The sequence below is a fragment of the Thermobia domestica genome, chromosome 6 (genome assembly GCF_964235325.1).
Source record: "Thermobia domestica chromosome 6, izTheDome1.hap1.1, whole genome shotgun sequence".
NCBI classification, from domain to species: Eukaryota; Metazoa; Arthropoda; class Insecta; order Zygentoma; family Lepismatidae; genus Thermobia; species Thermobia domestica.
In genome coordinates, this window is record NC_137459.1 from 122,988,468 (window position 1) to 123,005,789 (window position 17,322).

General features: G+C 34.7%; 1 protein-coding gene across 3 annotated transcripts in view; it reads right to left on the bottom strand.

The window, feature by feature from the left end:
- Nucleotides 1–17,322, bottom strand: part of lgs (BCL9 domain-containing protein legless) — a 158,785-nt gene that overhangs the window by 61,289 nt on the left and 80,174 nt on the right. For all 3 annotated transcript variants that reach the window (XM_081762029.1, XM_081762027.1, XM_081762030.1), the window contains 2 exons: nt 6,319–6,414; nt 5,364–5,418 (listed from right to left, as the gene is read on the bottom strand). In XM_081762029.1, coding sequence (XP_081618155.1) covers nt 5,364–5,418; nt 6,319–6,414 — 151 coding nt within the window. The remainder of the gene's footprint in view (nt 1–5,363; nt 5,419–6,318; nt 6,415–17,322) is intronic.

Sequence of the window (17,322 nt, forward strand, 5' to 3'; positions counted from 1 at the left end):
TTAAAGTCATCTTTGATGCGCGAAAGTATCTGTGAAGAGAATATATAAAGAGCTTATGTTTGATTCCCAATTTTTACTTTTATTTATTAATTTTTGTTTGAAGATTTCTTCGAAGTGTACGCTTGCTTTATTTTTTTTATTTATTTTTTTTTAACCTTCCTTATAAAGTTTGTGCTACTCAATTACGTTAATCGAAATTAGTAAACAGGTATGAAGATTCTTTAAGAAAAAATCAACTTGTCAAGTGATAGCTTTGAGGGTAAATTTTAAGCATACACGGATTTGTTCTTGTAAACGCATTAACTGATTTATACTTGTGTGTGTCACAAAAGGACACACTAAAATCTATTTTAAAGAACAATCCAAAACAATTCTTGAAAATTTATTTTCTTGTACAATGATCATTTTAAACTAACACCATTAGTATTTTCGAAAATAAGAAAAAAAATAGCATTATCTTTAGTAAATTAAATTTGACAATCTCGATATTGCTTCACTATATTCGCAATAACGGGAAAATGCACTTTAGTGTTTCTATAAAAATGCACACAGAACTTTAGCAAAAAATATTTTTTTCTTTTACATTAACTGCAAAGAAAATTGTAAGGAGCTTGCATCGTTCCGAATTATTCATTCCTAACGGAAATTTTAGTTTTGATATATATTATTATACTTACTCTATGAATTAATAAACGAAAAAACAAGGACAAACTTTACTGTATCTAAACAGGCATTTTGGATAACAAACGTTGAATTATATGGGGCGTATACCAATTAATATTATTTAAATATTGATAATTCCATGGAATAAAAGAAAGGACGTCTCGGTAAATTCATATCTATTGAAACTGAATTAAATCAAAAGAACAGTTTTATTGCTATTGCTCATAATTAAACATACTGTCGTTATATGCTTTCCATGTAAATACCAGAAAAAGCCAACGTTTCTAATAAACGCACGTATTTTGAATTAAAGTTGAACATGCAATGGTAATGTAAGTTCGCCCGCTGGTATTGTTGATGCATTTTTATACCAAGGAAAAAAAAACTTTATGTGAAAGGTTTTATTTAAACAAATGTTAACTAAATCTCTTCACACACATGCCAGAATAAAAATGCATTTACATGCTTTCATATATCACACAAAAGTAAATACGAAGCCAAGTAATGCAGATATTACGGAAGTCATAAATCTGACCATCGTTAAACTATATCTCTTACCTAATTCTTAACACAAAGTACACACATTTATTCGTTACTAGCAAATGCCTCGTAAGTTACCGTAGAAAATTTTCGTATGCCCGTTCCCTCAGTGTTCCTATGTTGCATTCATGCAAGTGATTTGAAATGGTCGTATTTTCTCAGGCAACAGACTACATACATCACATTTCGTACATGTATGTTCAAAGGTTCGAAACAGTGATAATACTATAAAAACACATCAGAATTCGTGCAACTGAATTGTATTTTGTTATAGAAAAAGAAAGAAAAGTAATAATGAAATTATTCCCTTTCCTCCTAACGGGGTGAAAGTTCGATAAATTCCATCATGAAAACATATTCAAATAGATTCATAATACTAATACATAATACTAAAACATATTCATAATACTAATACAACACAGCAATCCACGACGTTGAACAGAACTGATTAATGACTTTTTTCACTCCCTCTTCGCCCAATTTTCGTATTTGAATACGCAACTGATCACCTGTCATGATACCAATTGGTTGATTGATTTGTACTAAGTTGTTTGTCAGCGGCAAGGCTGCACAGAACGAGACATACAGTTTAAAATGGGATCTTACCCCTGTGTAGTACGTTCAATGTTTCCCCACTGGGAATTGATCCCGAGACCTCATATACCAAAAGGTACACTGCTCTAGCCACTAGACTAAGGAGAGGAACATCAAAAATTATCGCTAACCATACGACGCATAAAAAATGCGACGTAAGATAGAACTGAAAATCTCTAGAAATTCTGAAAATCTTTCCTTAGCAGAAGTTAAAAAATAATAATAGTGCAAAATTTCATCTCTCACATTCAGGAGTTTCTGCAGATTCAGCGATCTATCAAACAGTTTGGTTTCGGCATCAGGAAGTCAACAGAATATTGGTCCTTTTGAGCACGAGATGGCATTAGTCGTAGCGAGTTAGGTCTAACGTCGTTTGACAACTGACAATTGGAAGCTAGTAGATGTGCAAAAAGGTTTGCGACTTGAAGATGAGTGAACTTTCACCAAACTTACGCTACATCTTACAATTCTATTTTGACAAAGGCGAAAATGCTGCGCACGCCTGTGAAGAAATTTGTGCCATTTATAAGCAAGATACATTATCGAAAGCAACAGCTAAAAACGATACAGTCGCTTTCATTTTGAAAATATCGATGTCTGAAATGCTCCTCGTAGTGGTCGACAATTCACAGCAAAAGTGGACAATATTTTGGCTGAAGTCGAGCAAGACCGGCATATAAGCAGGCAGGATATCACCAGTGACGTTACATCCATCAGTGAACAATGTTAAACCATTTGGAGAAAGCTTGCCACAAAAAGAAGCTTGACGTTGGGGGTGCCACATGATCCGACTCAGTCGAATTTCCATCTGCGAACTTTCACTGAACGTAACGAATTCGAACAATTTCTGAAGCCGCTGATCACCAGTAATGAGAACTGGATAACCTACGAAAAGATTGTGGTCGAATCTAGGACAAGCTCCACAGTCTGTGACAAAAAGCTCACACTCACACCCAGTTTGGAGTTGCATCGTGCATCACGAGCTGCTGCCACCAGGCAGAACGATCGACTCGGATTTACACTGCTGACAATTAGCGCGGGTGTAATTAATAATTCAAAAAATTAAAGATTTGAGGGGCCAGTAAAGATTTAGCAATAGTGTCTTCTCGATTTTATTAACTGCACGAAGTACAGTATTTTACCCGAAAACAATGACTTTGTCCGGATTATCAGACAACTTAAGTTGTCAGTATAAGAGGCAATAAGCAAAGATTCTATAAATATACAAGTCTAAAACAATATTGTGAAACAGTGTTCATACTCAACTGTGTTTAGAATTCAGTTTCCATAATCTTCACTAATTAGTTGTAAATTCTAATACCAACTTTTTAAGATTTTCAACTGTACTAAATTTTTGCTTTATTCGTGACTTCTGTTGTTGAGAAAAATATATATTTGTTGCCGAATAAAATACGGAAATGAGTATTTCGACTGTCATTTTTTCTGCGAGCGAAAGCTGTAAAGCCTAGCAGGTGATAAAACTGGAACAAAATTACAGGCAGATAAAACTGATGTTCTTTCGGAAACCAGTTATCTTATATACATTTCAATATAGTATACTTGCAACTGTTCTGGAATTCTGAAGTCTACTAAGAAAACGAAAATGAAATTAAAGAAACAACAAAGACTGGGAGAACAATAGTTAGAAGGAATCAGGAACGTAAGAAAATCCATTGGTCCTTCGTTCTTTTTTACAAGCCGAAAGTGCGAGATCAGGGTGCCACTTTAAAGTTATCAAATGTGATAAAACTTATTACTAAATGAAACATCCCTATTCTATATAAACGCGAACAGTATGTAACAAAATGACAGATAAAAATGTCAAGTATTAATATTATTGGGGAATATCAGAGGCGTAATTAATTACCTTATCAATGTACCCGAGGTATGAAAACGGAATAAATTTTCGACGAAAAGTACAACTACAGTTACTACTTTTCTGAATTATCGTTTTAGCCAAAAATAAAACATTAAGGAAGAAGCCCACGACACAAAATCTGAGAGCTCCAGAAGTAGCAGCTTCTTAGCTTCTATGTATTTAATGCGCTCAGATTCAGATTGATATCAAGTGGGAACACACGTGGTTACTACCTCATATTTAACAATAATCTTCCCTTTTGAAAGCATGATACTAGAAAGAAACATTCAACTCAAAAAATGTAAGTGTCAATACGTATCATTATATTCTGAGATGAAGGCATAACTTAGGTACGAAATATACATACTATGGTTTGGGGTCATGCTATATGAATCGTAACTCGTGATGCGTAAATCAGACACTTATAAAATGTAATTTAGTTAGTCACTATTATTGTGTGAATAAATGAATATATGTTTCCCGCATAATACTTTTATCCTATAGGTACCCAGAAAACAGCAGCTACATGTAAATAATGACGCTGCATAATAATACACAAGTCCCGTATAACTGATCCTCAACCTTATCAGACGCTTGGACAATAAAACCATCTCTAGATAGAAGAAATTATTTCCTACTGGAGTATATATGCATTCAATAGTTATTTACGTACTTTCTTTTCATCTTGAACCGATGGAATTTCCTACAAATGTCACCACCTTAAATTTTCCGTTGTTGAATGGAAAAATTAAGGTGGTGAAATTTCAACCGAACAAGCTTTATGTAGCACGGTTGCTGTTTCATGTTTATTTTTTTATATTTATCTACAATTTTGGAGAGGTTGTCGGAACACTGTGCTAGAATAATTTAATATATACGATATGGAGAGAATTACTTTCTCTTGATATATGACCTAAAAATGGTGTGAGAATAAAAAATCTTTCGCTCTGGTGTAAGCATTCAGTATTCAATCTGTACATTGTAATTACCAATCTATACTACATAAAAAACGCTTTACAATCAGTGGTGATGCAGTCACGACATTATTGAGAATACTCACATGGATTAAAAAAGTCATACTACCTTATATAAACATGACTACTTTCTGTAAAAGCATGTTTTCACCACCACCTTTAATATAATACATGTTGTTACATGATTAGAATAAATATAAAATGTTATGAACGTTATTATTTTAGAAAGCTTCAATTTAAATAAAAAAAAATATTCTGTTAAATTCTAAGAGTATCTGGTAAGCCCTCCTTCTAAACACCACCTATAAATAAATAAATAAATAAATAAATACATAAATACATAAATAAATGTATAGAAAGAGGTGGATGGAAGTTCGAGTGAGAAAGCCATTGATCAAGAACACTAATTGCGAATATGTACTTATATCAATCGCCTTCATCACAATTAGCTGACATCGCTGCTTCGGAATTTCACACTGAACACCATGCATGTTACAAGCATGCCACTCATTATTTGCTCATGCAGCAGCAGTAATGACTACAGGGATCAGGAATCTATGTATAAATAAATGCTCATGTGCCACCTGGTTAAACAAAACCATTTATTTAAGTGTTCTGAATAAATCATTAAAAAAAAAAAAAGCACCATATCAATCTCATGCACTACTGCTATCTACGAAATGTAAATAACACCGAAGCAGGACTTGAACGGCAAAAGGTTTGCTGGGACTCACCATCCAAATACCAGTACACGTTATTGAAGGCATCCTGCCCAGCACATAGTCCACGCTGAAATAGAACACCATAGACAATTGTATACAACCAAGCCAGAAAATCTCCACGAACGATGAAAAACAAAGAATTCTCCTTTAATAAATAAACAAGTGCTTCTGTTCAATACAGATAGTTCTACTTGGTTGGCTGCAAACTGTAGTTACAGAAGGCAAGAGAGAAAAAAGGTAATAACAGCACCAAGTGCAATATCAAAGGATAAAATGCAGTGACAGACAGCTTGCAGAAGAACTTAAAATAGGGTTCCTTACTAATACTATTTTGATTTTCTACCAATTAATGCAGCCGAATATATGACTGCCTATGGTGCTAATGCACTACAGTGCTGCTACAATCTATGTATAAATACAATTTCCATTCTAGTTGATAATTTAGGGCATTCAAAAATACTTTTGGGCACACACTATTGTGGCAAGACAAGTGAACTCATAATAGTACAAAAATATAATAAAGACATGCTTAAGAAAAGTACTATAACTGGTTTATCTCCAGTAACTACAAAGTAGACAAATTTTACAAATTTGTTCTATAAAGCTACTATGAAACTGTATCCAACACAGTAATATGCAAGAAAAACGGTATAAACCTGTTTTATCTTAAAATATAATTTTATAGTTTGTTTTTATCCCTGAATAGACATTAATTTATGAATATGCTATCACTTCACACCACAGACACACACACACTCATATTATATATGTATGTATTTTTCCTTATAATGTTGAAGGTCTTACATCTACTTTAACAATAATTAACAATCAGCTACCTTCAGAATTAAAAAAAAAAAAAAAAAAATAACTGTTTCTTTGTGTTATTTCGTTATTCAAATTCAATCACACTTAGTGCACACATGCAGCACTTCAAACATGCGTAATAAGCGAGTCTTCCTGACCTTACCATGTCATCAGGACGCCACGTTTCGTCCAGATGCTCTTTCAACTCCTCCCCGCGTTCTTCCAACACATGATCCACCAACCACTTCAAAATAACAACCTACGAAAATAAACATGAAAAAAGTAGTGTCAAAATTTTAAAAATAAGCTTTCGAGCACGTAAACTCTTTATCAGTCTTTCGAAGGGTTGATAGATTGGATACCCTTTTCTCAAGTTGTGCATTTTCTCAAGTTTGATTCCCAGTGAGGTAATACGTGGTTCGGATTCTGCTTTAAAATGTCGATTCTGTGTCATATAATCACGTTCGTGAAATGGATCACAAAATTAAATCTTGAAATCTGTAAATAATCTTCTTATGAAATAAAGTATTACCTTGTACAAGAAATTACAAGTACATTTCATTATAATTACTGAAAGTGTATCATATTTATTTATTTATTTATTTATTTACTATTCGTTTTTCTATCAAACTACGAACTGTCAGTACATCGTGCTGAGATTCCTTAGTACTAGAACGAAAGAATCCCAACATGGGCACATGAAAATCAAAATGACAAGATTTACAAATGTATTCTATACTAAGTTATTCCGATTCCTATCTGCCTATATTTCATCATACTATTCAACATAAGAAGCTAGTTTAAAGTAAGTAGCACTAGGACAACTATCGTTCTGAAAATTCACTAACTAGAAAATCTGAAATTTTCTCACATCTTGATTACATAGGACTAAGACACAAATCTATTACTTCCCAATATCAGTTTAAATAAATAATCATAATACAATGAATAATAAACATTTCCTATTTTTAACTGGATATTTGGATCAGAAGATCCAATACATTTCAGGCAAAAATTTTCTTGCAGGTCTTATATCTGGAGAACTACATACAGTGTAGCCAAACCGAAACTATCAGTTAACTCAGTATAGAGTCATTTCATTTCAAGTCAAGCAATGATGAAAAATTCGTCTCAGATTCTGATAATTTTTTGTACATTGAAAGACATATTTGAGAATAGTTATTTCTCAAAATAAAACTTTTCCAGCCCTTATCGTTAATTAGTAATTAATTACACAATTAGCTTCAAAATAACGACTCAAAAACAATTGATTTTGCGTTTTAATGTTTATTTCAATAACCAGAAGAGCTATGAAGCTAAAAATTTGCATCCGCATGTAATTTTGCCTGTAGGTTTCAAATCTGCAATCGAAACTAATGAATATTATATAGATGTAGTAGAGTTATAGCAGCATTTATAGTCCCATGTTCGAGGCCCGGAATGAGCATGTGATGAAAGTTGTACGTGTGTGAAATTTTAGCACAAGGTGAAAAATACCTATATTTCGTGTGAACCAAATTTGGTTTCGGGTATTTAAACCTAAGGGCCAAAAAAACTTCTAATATGTGCGAGTCTACAGAAGATAACTGCGAACTAAATATTAAATACACAGCAGTTCTATAAAATGGGCCCTGGATAATATCACATCCATTATATATATATATATATAGTATCAACTAAAGATGTTCAGCAGCATCTCATGACTCAAGAAAATAGGTTTATCCCTCTGAAAACAATACCTGGAACAAGGAATGATCATGTTTTCATTCCTGACAGTGAAATAAGTTTTAAAAAATGGACTAATTTCCTCTACGCCAATGGAACACCTACATAGTGTTTAGGTAGATAAACAACACAAACAGAAGACATCAGAAGTAAAAGTCTTGGATTCAAGAAAATTCGTAGCTTGTGTCTATTGCTGCAAATGGTGGATTGGAATGGTGCTGGAATATTCGGAGGAATATCAGGACTACAAGACAAAGCTGTTACACCCTGCAGGGCCCGTTTCTACTTTTCACTGGTCTGGAACCGACGATATCGTATGGGTGCCAGCCGATCACATTCTTGTTGACGCAATAGATCACATAATGTGCCGCAGGAGACTGTTAATAAAATTAACAAGTTATCTGAGACAATTCATTTTTTATCACCGGTTGACTTGAAACAGAATTCCTCTATATGCTTATTCCGTAAAAAATACGACAACTCAATTCAGGGGCCATTCAAAAATTTGGTGGCCCCTAATCCAAAAAACTCCAATATATTTCAAAAATTTCAACACACGTACACTCATGTCCAAAATTATTGTCGCATATCTATAACTATTTTCTTGTAAGAATATAATTTGATAATGATTTTGCAGGGTACTTTTAATACTGATACTTTGTGTATAATCGGGAAATGTATATTTGTGGTAAATTTCATAGGAAAAGAATTATAAATACGAAAATTAGAATGAGTAGAACAAAATGTTGCTAAATGGACAAGAAAATTTTATTTTCGTTTTATTGTTCTTATTTACTGCTCTTTTGACATTAAATTTGCCACATACATGTCTTTGCCGATTATACACATACTAATATTATAAGAAATAGCGGGCGAATTCGTTATCAAATTATATTCGTAGAACAACATATTTATAGATATGCGACAATAATTTTGGACATGAGTGTACAACTTTCAAAAATTTTCTTGTACGCCTTTTAGCTGGAGAACTACATATAGTGTAGCCAAATCCAAACTATTACTTAACTCAGTATAATGTGCTTACGAAAAAAAAAAAAAAAAAAAACTCGATTTAGGGGACGTTCAAAAATTTCTGGCCCCTAATCCAAAAACTAATTATTAGCCAAGATCGCAATCTTTTGATGCTAACTGCGTTTTTATTTAATAGCTTTCTGTACATTCCTTGATTTTACTATTATAATTAAAAGAATTTGTTGCAGCAGAAATCGAAATACATGCACACACACGAAAGAATATTACATATTTCTGATTTCATCTAACACACCTACTTAAGGGTATTTTCACCTTAGTCATATCGATTCGATTACGAATGGTTTTGAGTTTCATAAGAGCAACTGCAGTTCACGGAATAATACACTAATGCAACAGAACAATTTTAAAAGATAGAAAGATGGCAAAACTTCACCCCGTTCAATTATTTCAGCAATCTAATTTTCTCTGTATTACTAAGATAGAACAGAAAACGTACCTGAAGTATTTGACGATACAGCAAATGATACCAGGGGTGAATAACTTAACGTAATTATAACATAGCGAAAAAAGGTCTCAGTAACAAAATATATTTATTATTTAATTTCGATAAATACGAAATATAACATTGATTTTCATTATGAGGCAATCATTGAGTTGAGTTGATTTTAGTTTAGCGTCCCTTTCAGCAGCGAGGCTATATGAGACGTGGACCTACTGATTAACGTGGAATCCGAACCACATGAGCTCCCGCCGGGAATCGAACCCGGGTCTCCCACGCCAAAGGCGCGTACGCTAACCGCTTAGCCACGGATGCGCTCTATGAGGCAATCATGTTACTGTACCGCAACTACCTGAAGGAACGAATATATTTCGGAAGTTCTTGTCACTCTTGTAGGCAGAAAATCAAGAACTGGTGCCCACACAATGAGGTACTTCTGTGGGTAACCTAAGAGAACAAAAATGAGCTCAGACGGAGCTATTCTGTTATAAATTCCATTTGCAACACGAGTAATAGAGTTGGACAGGTAGGTTTGGCAAAGCTGGTATCTTCAGGAGTTACTGATTTTATCAGATCTTTGAAGAGCTCTTGACAAATGGTATCTATTGTACTGTTCTTCGAAAGGATCAGGTTGAACTTTGTTCTTGAAGTAGTGAAACAGAATGTGAAATTTCACTTCGATATGTTGTTATCGCAAATCTAGAGTAGAGACACGGAGAAAAAATGCCAGTCACATACAAGCAAAGATGCAGCGTGAGAAGCATAGAGCAGACAATAAGGAATAAAGTAGTAAAGAGAAGGAAAGAATAGTAAGTGTCTTTCGTTCTTTATCTTGCTTTCATAGACGAGAGTAGGATGCAGGGACGGCGGAACTGTTCCATAAATAAGGGGCAAGCGCAAGCCTGTAAAAACTCTATTATTAAAACAAAATTCTGTTTCTCTATAGCCTATGAAGGGTTATGGCTGGCTAGGTAATTGCGTGATGCGTGGCCACCTCATTGGCTCCCAGTCAGTATTATTTCTGGGATATTTCACCAGAGTTCGCTACTTCTTAATCCAAGTAGATTCCCAATTGGTTCATTATACTGAGGCAGATATTATATTATTATTATCCTGGTTAGCAGAATCAAGCAAGCAAGGCTAGTGGTTAGTGTTCTTTCCTCGTAAACGAGGACCCTGGGTGCAAAACATGTGACCTGCCATCATGACATGTTTCACTAAGGTTTTTCTCAACTCCACTAGGTGAATGTTGGGATGGTATCTTTAAGCATGGGTCCTGACTGTTTTTTTTCAACCTTTTACCATTGTTGATGTTAAAAGATTCTATTTTAAATTGGCCTTAGAAGTTTTATTTGTTTGGAGGGGTCTTGAAGTCTTTTCGGGCTCTAATACGTCTACGAAGTATTCAACCTGTGTTATTCAGCACCCCAAAAAGACAAGTTATAGTTAATTACTGCCACCTATTTTCTAATAGAAAATGATAGAGCTAGATTATTTTTATAAGAGAGGAAAGAGTACATATGAGGTGTATAATAAGAATTTTAGGGTACATCAATAATTTCGATGTTAAACAAGTATAGCTGTGTTAAAGTTTACAAATGTTCGTCGAGTTACGAAGTTTTGTAAAGGGAATCTGGACTCGGTGGACGTCCGCATAGGTGCGCCCCTGGCACAGGCCCTTCTTTCGCGTGATCCTGGCTTCGATTTCCAATGGGAGCTAGGATATTTTTTTCGATGTTGATTCAGCATCGTAAGATAATTTGGAAGGCAGCCTAAATTAAGACTACGGTAGACTAGCGGAGTCCGGTTACGTTGATGAGAAATAATGGTACCTTGGGCCGCTATGCTGCCACGTTTCACCTAACTGAACTTGTTCCCCCACTATAACGTGCCACAGCCGTACATAGGCTGTAGAGTCAGGGATATTATTATTATTATTATTATTATTATTATTATTATTATTATTATTATTATTATTATTATTATTATTATTACAGAGAAACTTCTTAATGACGGATACCGATAAGACATGATTAATTACCTTTTTCGTAAATGAGAAGTTACGAATATTTAGATTACTTACTTAGGAAATCGTGCGGCAACTGTATACAGAATACATTTACAACAAATAACTATAAATTTACACCAAAATAGGTAATGTACTAAAAGTAAACTGCAATGCAATAAGAACTTAAGAATCTGTTAGACGTTAGTAAATGCTGGTAATGTAGATAGAACAACAGAGCTCTGTTTGTAGAACTCATCATTAGTGATGTTTTATACATGTATTGAGGAAAAGTTGCGACAAATAGAGCAACAAATTATTTTATTTTTAAGTAAACGGAGTTTTCAAGGAGAAATGGAAATAAATTTCACACAGCCATTTTAAAACGAATACCTGTGGAAACCTGTGAGAGTAAAGTACTCTGTAGTGTGTTCATTTAGTATTGAATGTTAATGGTTTAATGGGAGAGTTCCTACTTAACTGAAGTCCCGTCTCTTCCTGCCAAAAGTTCAGAAGTTGATAAATTTACTACAAATTTCCGTGATGTACACGAAGTTAGTTTCTGCGATAAAAAAAAAAAAAAAAACTTTATTTGAATTAATAAATTTGTTCCAAATTTACTGCCAAAAGAAAATATAGAGTTGGCCAAATACTTTAGATGTTGACTGTACAAATTAGTAGTTATGCTTCAATTTTACTATCTTCTGCAGTTCCAACTAGCTGTTATTTACACTGCACTTAAGGATAACACTCGACCTTTTAATCGAATCGAGCGTTGGCGAAAATTCTACTGTTCAACTTGACTGGCATTTGTGTGTGTGTCCGTCTGCTCCACAATAACTTTCACAAAACTTACCCAACTTTGATGAAACTTGATATGCGCCTTCTGTTCGCTTGCAGCTATAACCTTATTGTTTGGATTTGCGTGAGGGTAAAAGGGGGTAAAATTAATCCCATGTTGCAAGATTATACACGTGCATGGAAGACAATATTCCAATACACGTAAAATATTTTCGATTATGACAAAAACTTGATGTCTATTTTTAGACACGATTTTTTGGTGACACGCGAAAACGCGAAATGTATCAGTTTTGTGCGGAAACGTTGTGTACCTAAAATATATAATATTCACCATTTGTTAGGCCATATAAGGCTCGCGATTAAACGCGAAATTCTGTCGAATTAGCGAAATTTGCAACAAGTCCCGATATTCCACGAAATTTACTCAAAACTGACAATTTTTCAACGCAATGTGATGAAAATGCTCATTTTTGAGAAAATATTGCACCATGAATTTTTGAAATTTTACATGCGAGCTCCAAATGGTATCTACGGGTGTAGTGGATAGCGTGTTGCGCTGTATGTTAAAGGAGCATTCAGAAATCGCTGGAAAGTGTCTCCAACTAATATACACTCCTGTCTTAAATTATTGTTGCGTGTCTGTAAATATGTTGTTGTAGGAATATAATTTGATAACGAATTTGCCCCGTATTTCTTACATTTTTAGTATGTGAATAATCGGCAAAGACATATATGTGACACATTTCATGTCAAAAGAGCAGTAAATAAGAACAATAAAACGAAAATAAAACTTTCTTGTCCATTTAGCAACATTTTGTTTCACCCATACTAATTTTCGTATTTATAATTCTTTCCCTATGAAATTTACCACAAATATTCATTCCCGGATTATACACATAGTATCAGTATTAAAACTATCCTACAAAAGCATTATCAAATTATGTCTTACAAGAAGACAGTTATAGATATGCGACAATCATTTTGAACATGAGTGTACATATCAGTTTCGAATGTTGATGTGGAGGGCTCTCTCTTCTTACAATGACATACTTACCGACAAAAGAACAAATTTAACACCAGAAAACATTGAAACAATGCTTGTGTTATTTGCATAAGTAAACTGTGAACACTAAAATTATTTTTTTCTATTAATGTTCTCTGTGTGTTTCTTTTCTTTAAATGATACTTTTATTCAGTGAGGATGCTTAGTGTTATTTTTTAAAAACTCAAATATTGTTTGATGTAGTCACGCATAAGCTCATATCATGCTGATTGATGAGTGGAAATTAAGGTGAAATAAAAGGTAACTAATTGTAATTGCCAAGGAAAATAGTGTTCTTACACTGAATTTTTATTCACGATTTTATCCCGGTTTACGCGTATTTTTTATAACGAAATTGCGAATTTTTATTTACCACAAAATCGTGTCTCTACCTATTTTCTTTACGAAATTGTGAATATCCCTCAACTTGAGGTTAAAATCTGACAAGAATGAAAGTGTGAATTCACCTCCTACTATCTTTTTTTCAAAGAAAGTTCCATGATAATTTTCGTTAAAAAGTATATGATTCTGGCGTAATATGTTGTACTTTTCTTTGAGGCTTCCCGATTATTCCTTACACAATAAATTAAAACCAGATTTTAAAAAAAAAAGAAATAATAATAATACACTCCTAGCCCTCTGCATTTCTTTTAGAGTTCAAAGATAACGTTTACAGCCCATTTGGTTTTGATACAATATAATGTAATTTTTTTTACCCTTTTCCGTAATCCGCAGTGACTGACCCGGGATGTACTTGAACCTGAACCCACAAAGTGGGGGTCATGTATGTATTTCCTGAAAGCTTGGGTCAAGTTAAGATCAAAATCCGTTACCAAAATTGGGGAGGTTTCATGCATCCCGCGTGGGGGCAGCACTACTAATTTTTATTAAAACCTTTAAGCGTGTCTATGAAGTCCGTTGCAACTCCGAAAAATCTGAAACGGTGAGGCAAGTATGAAAACAGAAAAACATGTCTTTCATCATTTAAAAGTACAACGTATCAAAGTAAAATAAATTGTCATGGGATCCCCCGCAGGGTCCCATACGGGGTCCAACTCAAAATTTTTAAATGGAAAGGGGGGGGGGGGTCAGCTTGCATATCGTATGAAAGTTGGTGTTAAATGAAAGAAGATAAATCAAGTCTCGACTTTCTACGATGAGCCTAAGCGGTGGGTCAAAATATCAACACAATCTTTATTGAAAAGTTTATGGCCACTCGTATGAATCTGAAACGGTGGGATAGGTGTAAAAACAAAAACACGGATATGTCATTATTTCAAAAGTATAATGATCCAAATATTATATATATATACACCAGGGTTCCTCGCAGGGTCCCAGATGGGGTTCAACTCAAAATGTTGAAATGGGAAAGGGGTTCAAGTTCAGTATCGTATGAAAGCTGATTGATGTTAAGTGAAAGGTCAAGCCTCGACTGTTGATGATAAGCCTATGCAAAATGGCGATGGGTCAAAATGTCATTGAAACACAAGCGTCATTGAAAAGTCTATGCTCACTCCTATTAATATGAAACCGTGACACAGGTGTAAAACAAAGTCTAGAATGTTTCAACACGCTTGTGTTGACATTTTGACCCACCGCCATTTTGCACATGCTTATCATCACCAGTCGAGACTTGTTTCATCTTCTTTCACTTAACATCAGCTTTCGTACGATATTCAACTTGAACCCTTTCCCATTTCAACATTTTGAGTTGGACCCCATCTGGGACCCTGCAAGGGACCTTGGAACAGTTTTTACTTTAAATCATTATACGTTTGAAATAATGACGTATCCGCGTGCTTTTGTTTTTACACTTATCCCAGCGTTTCAGATTCATACGAATAGCCATAAACTTTGCAATTGAGATTGTATTGATATTTTGACCCACCGCTATTTTGCACAGGCTTATCGTAGAAAGTCGGGACTTGGTTTATCTTCTTTCATTTAACACCAACTTTCATACGATATCCAAGTTGACCCCCTTTTCCATTTAAAAATATTGAGTTGGACCCCGTCTGGGGCCCTGAGGGAATCCCAGGACAATTTATTTTACTTTGATACGTTGTACTTTTAAATGATGAAGGACATGTTTTTCTGTTTCTATGTCTGTCTCACCGTTTCAGATTTTTCGGGGTTAAAACGGACTTCATAGACACATTTAAAGATTTTGTTGGCCCCACGCGGCATGTATGAGACCTCCCCAATTTTGGTTACCGGTTTTGATCTTACCTTGACCCAAGCTTTCAGGAAATATATACATCACTTCCACTTTGTGGGTTCAAGTACATCCCTAGTGAGATAATAAGTTAAGAATGAGCAGTGAATTTAACATCCTTATGTAGTATGGATTACCCCGTTTCTCTCTCAATTAAAAAAAAAATATTTCCCTCGATAATTTCCGTTACAACTTTTCGATTTTAATGTAATATGTCGTACATTTTCCTTAAGACTTCACAAACATTCACTCTACATGGGACTGAAATCAGTAAAGAATAACGTAGTGATAATACCCTTCCCCCATCCCATCCCTGATTTTTCATAGTTCCTCGTTAACTTTCGGTTTTCATACAATAATATGTATCTTTCCTTTGACTTTTCCGTAATCTCCCGTGCTTGAGATTAGAATTAAGTCAAGAATGAGCGGTGAATTTAGTACTCTAATGTTAAGTGGATTACTCCCCCTCTCCTTTGTATTAAAAAGATATGTCCAAGATATCTTTTGTAATCTGGATTTGCTTGAAACTCCTGCAGTAAATAAAGGTATCAAAATAGGACATACGTGTTGTTTACATCGGCCAACGTGGGGGATGAAGGTGGTAAACACCATAGGGCGAACATAGGGAAATATGACACCTTTTAGCAAGGCCATAACTAAAAACGCACAATGTGGATTTGCTTGAAAATCTTGCAGTGAATAAACAAATCAAAAGTAGGACATGGGTGTTTTTCTATAACGGCCAACGTGGGGGTGAAGGTGGTAAAAACCACCCTCTAAAGCGCGAACACAGGGCAGTATGACACCTTTTAGCAAGGCCATAACTAACAACGCACAATACGGTGTAAGAAACACGTAATTTCGATATAAAATTTTTCATTTTTTCTTCTTTTGTATAGCAAGGATGCGACAGCAGAAAGACGGAAATACAGCAGATGTTCTTTTCCGCCTTGCAGCGAGCAACCCGACTCAGCTGTTGCTCGTAACACCCTTCTCTCTCCCACCTCAAGCCAATGTTGAAAATTATCATCACACTGCGCTTGCATTCTCTCGGTGCAATTAAAATAAATGGGATTGGTTTAAGTAAATCTCGACTGCAACCTAACATTATACTCGGGGACAGCTATATGCTTGAGAAGAGAAGTAGCAGTTGTAATAGTATAACTTAGTACACAAGATCTCTGGTTCTGCCCAAAATAGGTCTACCAGTGCATTATGTAAGATTCTTCCGCACAAGTGTAAATAGAAATATGCTACTTCTGAAAATCTGTAAGGGTCGGAGCAGCTGTTATGTTAAGTCTATGCTTAATGTTTTTCAATTTTAACCATATATAAAGTATGAAGAACTTAGAGTGGCATTTGTGTACAAGAGTGAAAATAGTAACAGAGTAGGAGCACGAAAAACAGCAGCATTCTCCCATGCCGAAATGTTATGTATTCTTATCTGTTGCTATATATGGAATTATGTAGAACTAAATACTCGCGCTCAAAATATAGGAACGCTGTGCGTAGAACTGAAAACTCAGAGAATCGTGCATAACACCTTTTCGAAACCTATTAAGAAAGTAAGTTTAGGCTAATACGCAAATTAGCCAATGCCCAATCCCAAGGGTAGTTTATAACACAACAGACGCCACAAGAGCGTCAGTGGACGACTCAACCATCATAGCTACTGAGACGCGTTTATAGTGCTTAACTTCGTGTTGATACGTATTAGCCTCTTAGCTCTTCATCTCATTTTTGTACTTCACATTAATTCGGCTTTAAATTCAAAATTCTCTTAAACTGCTTTATACAAGCGTTCGATTCAACTTCAAACTACAACTTGAAGTTGTTAGTTCCACACTCATCCAAGTATAGTAGACTGTATTTTACTTCGTTATAAGT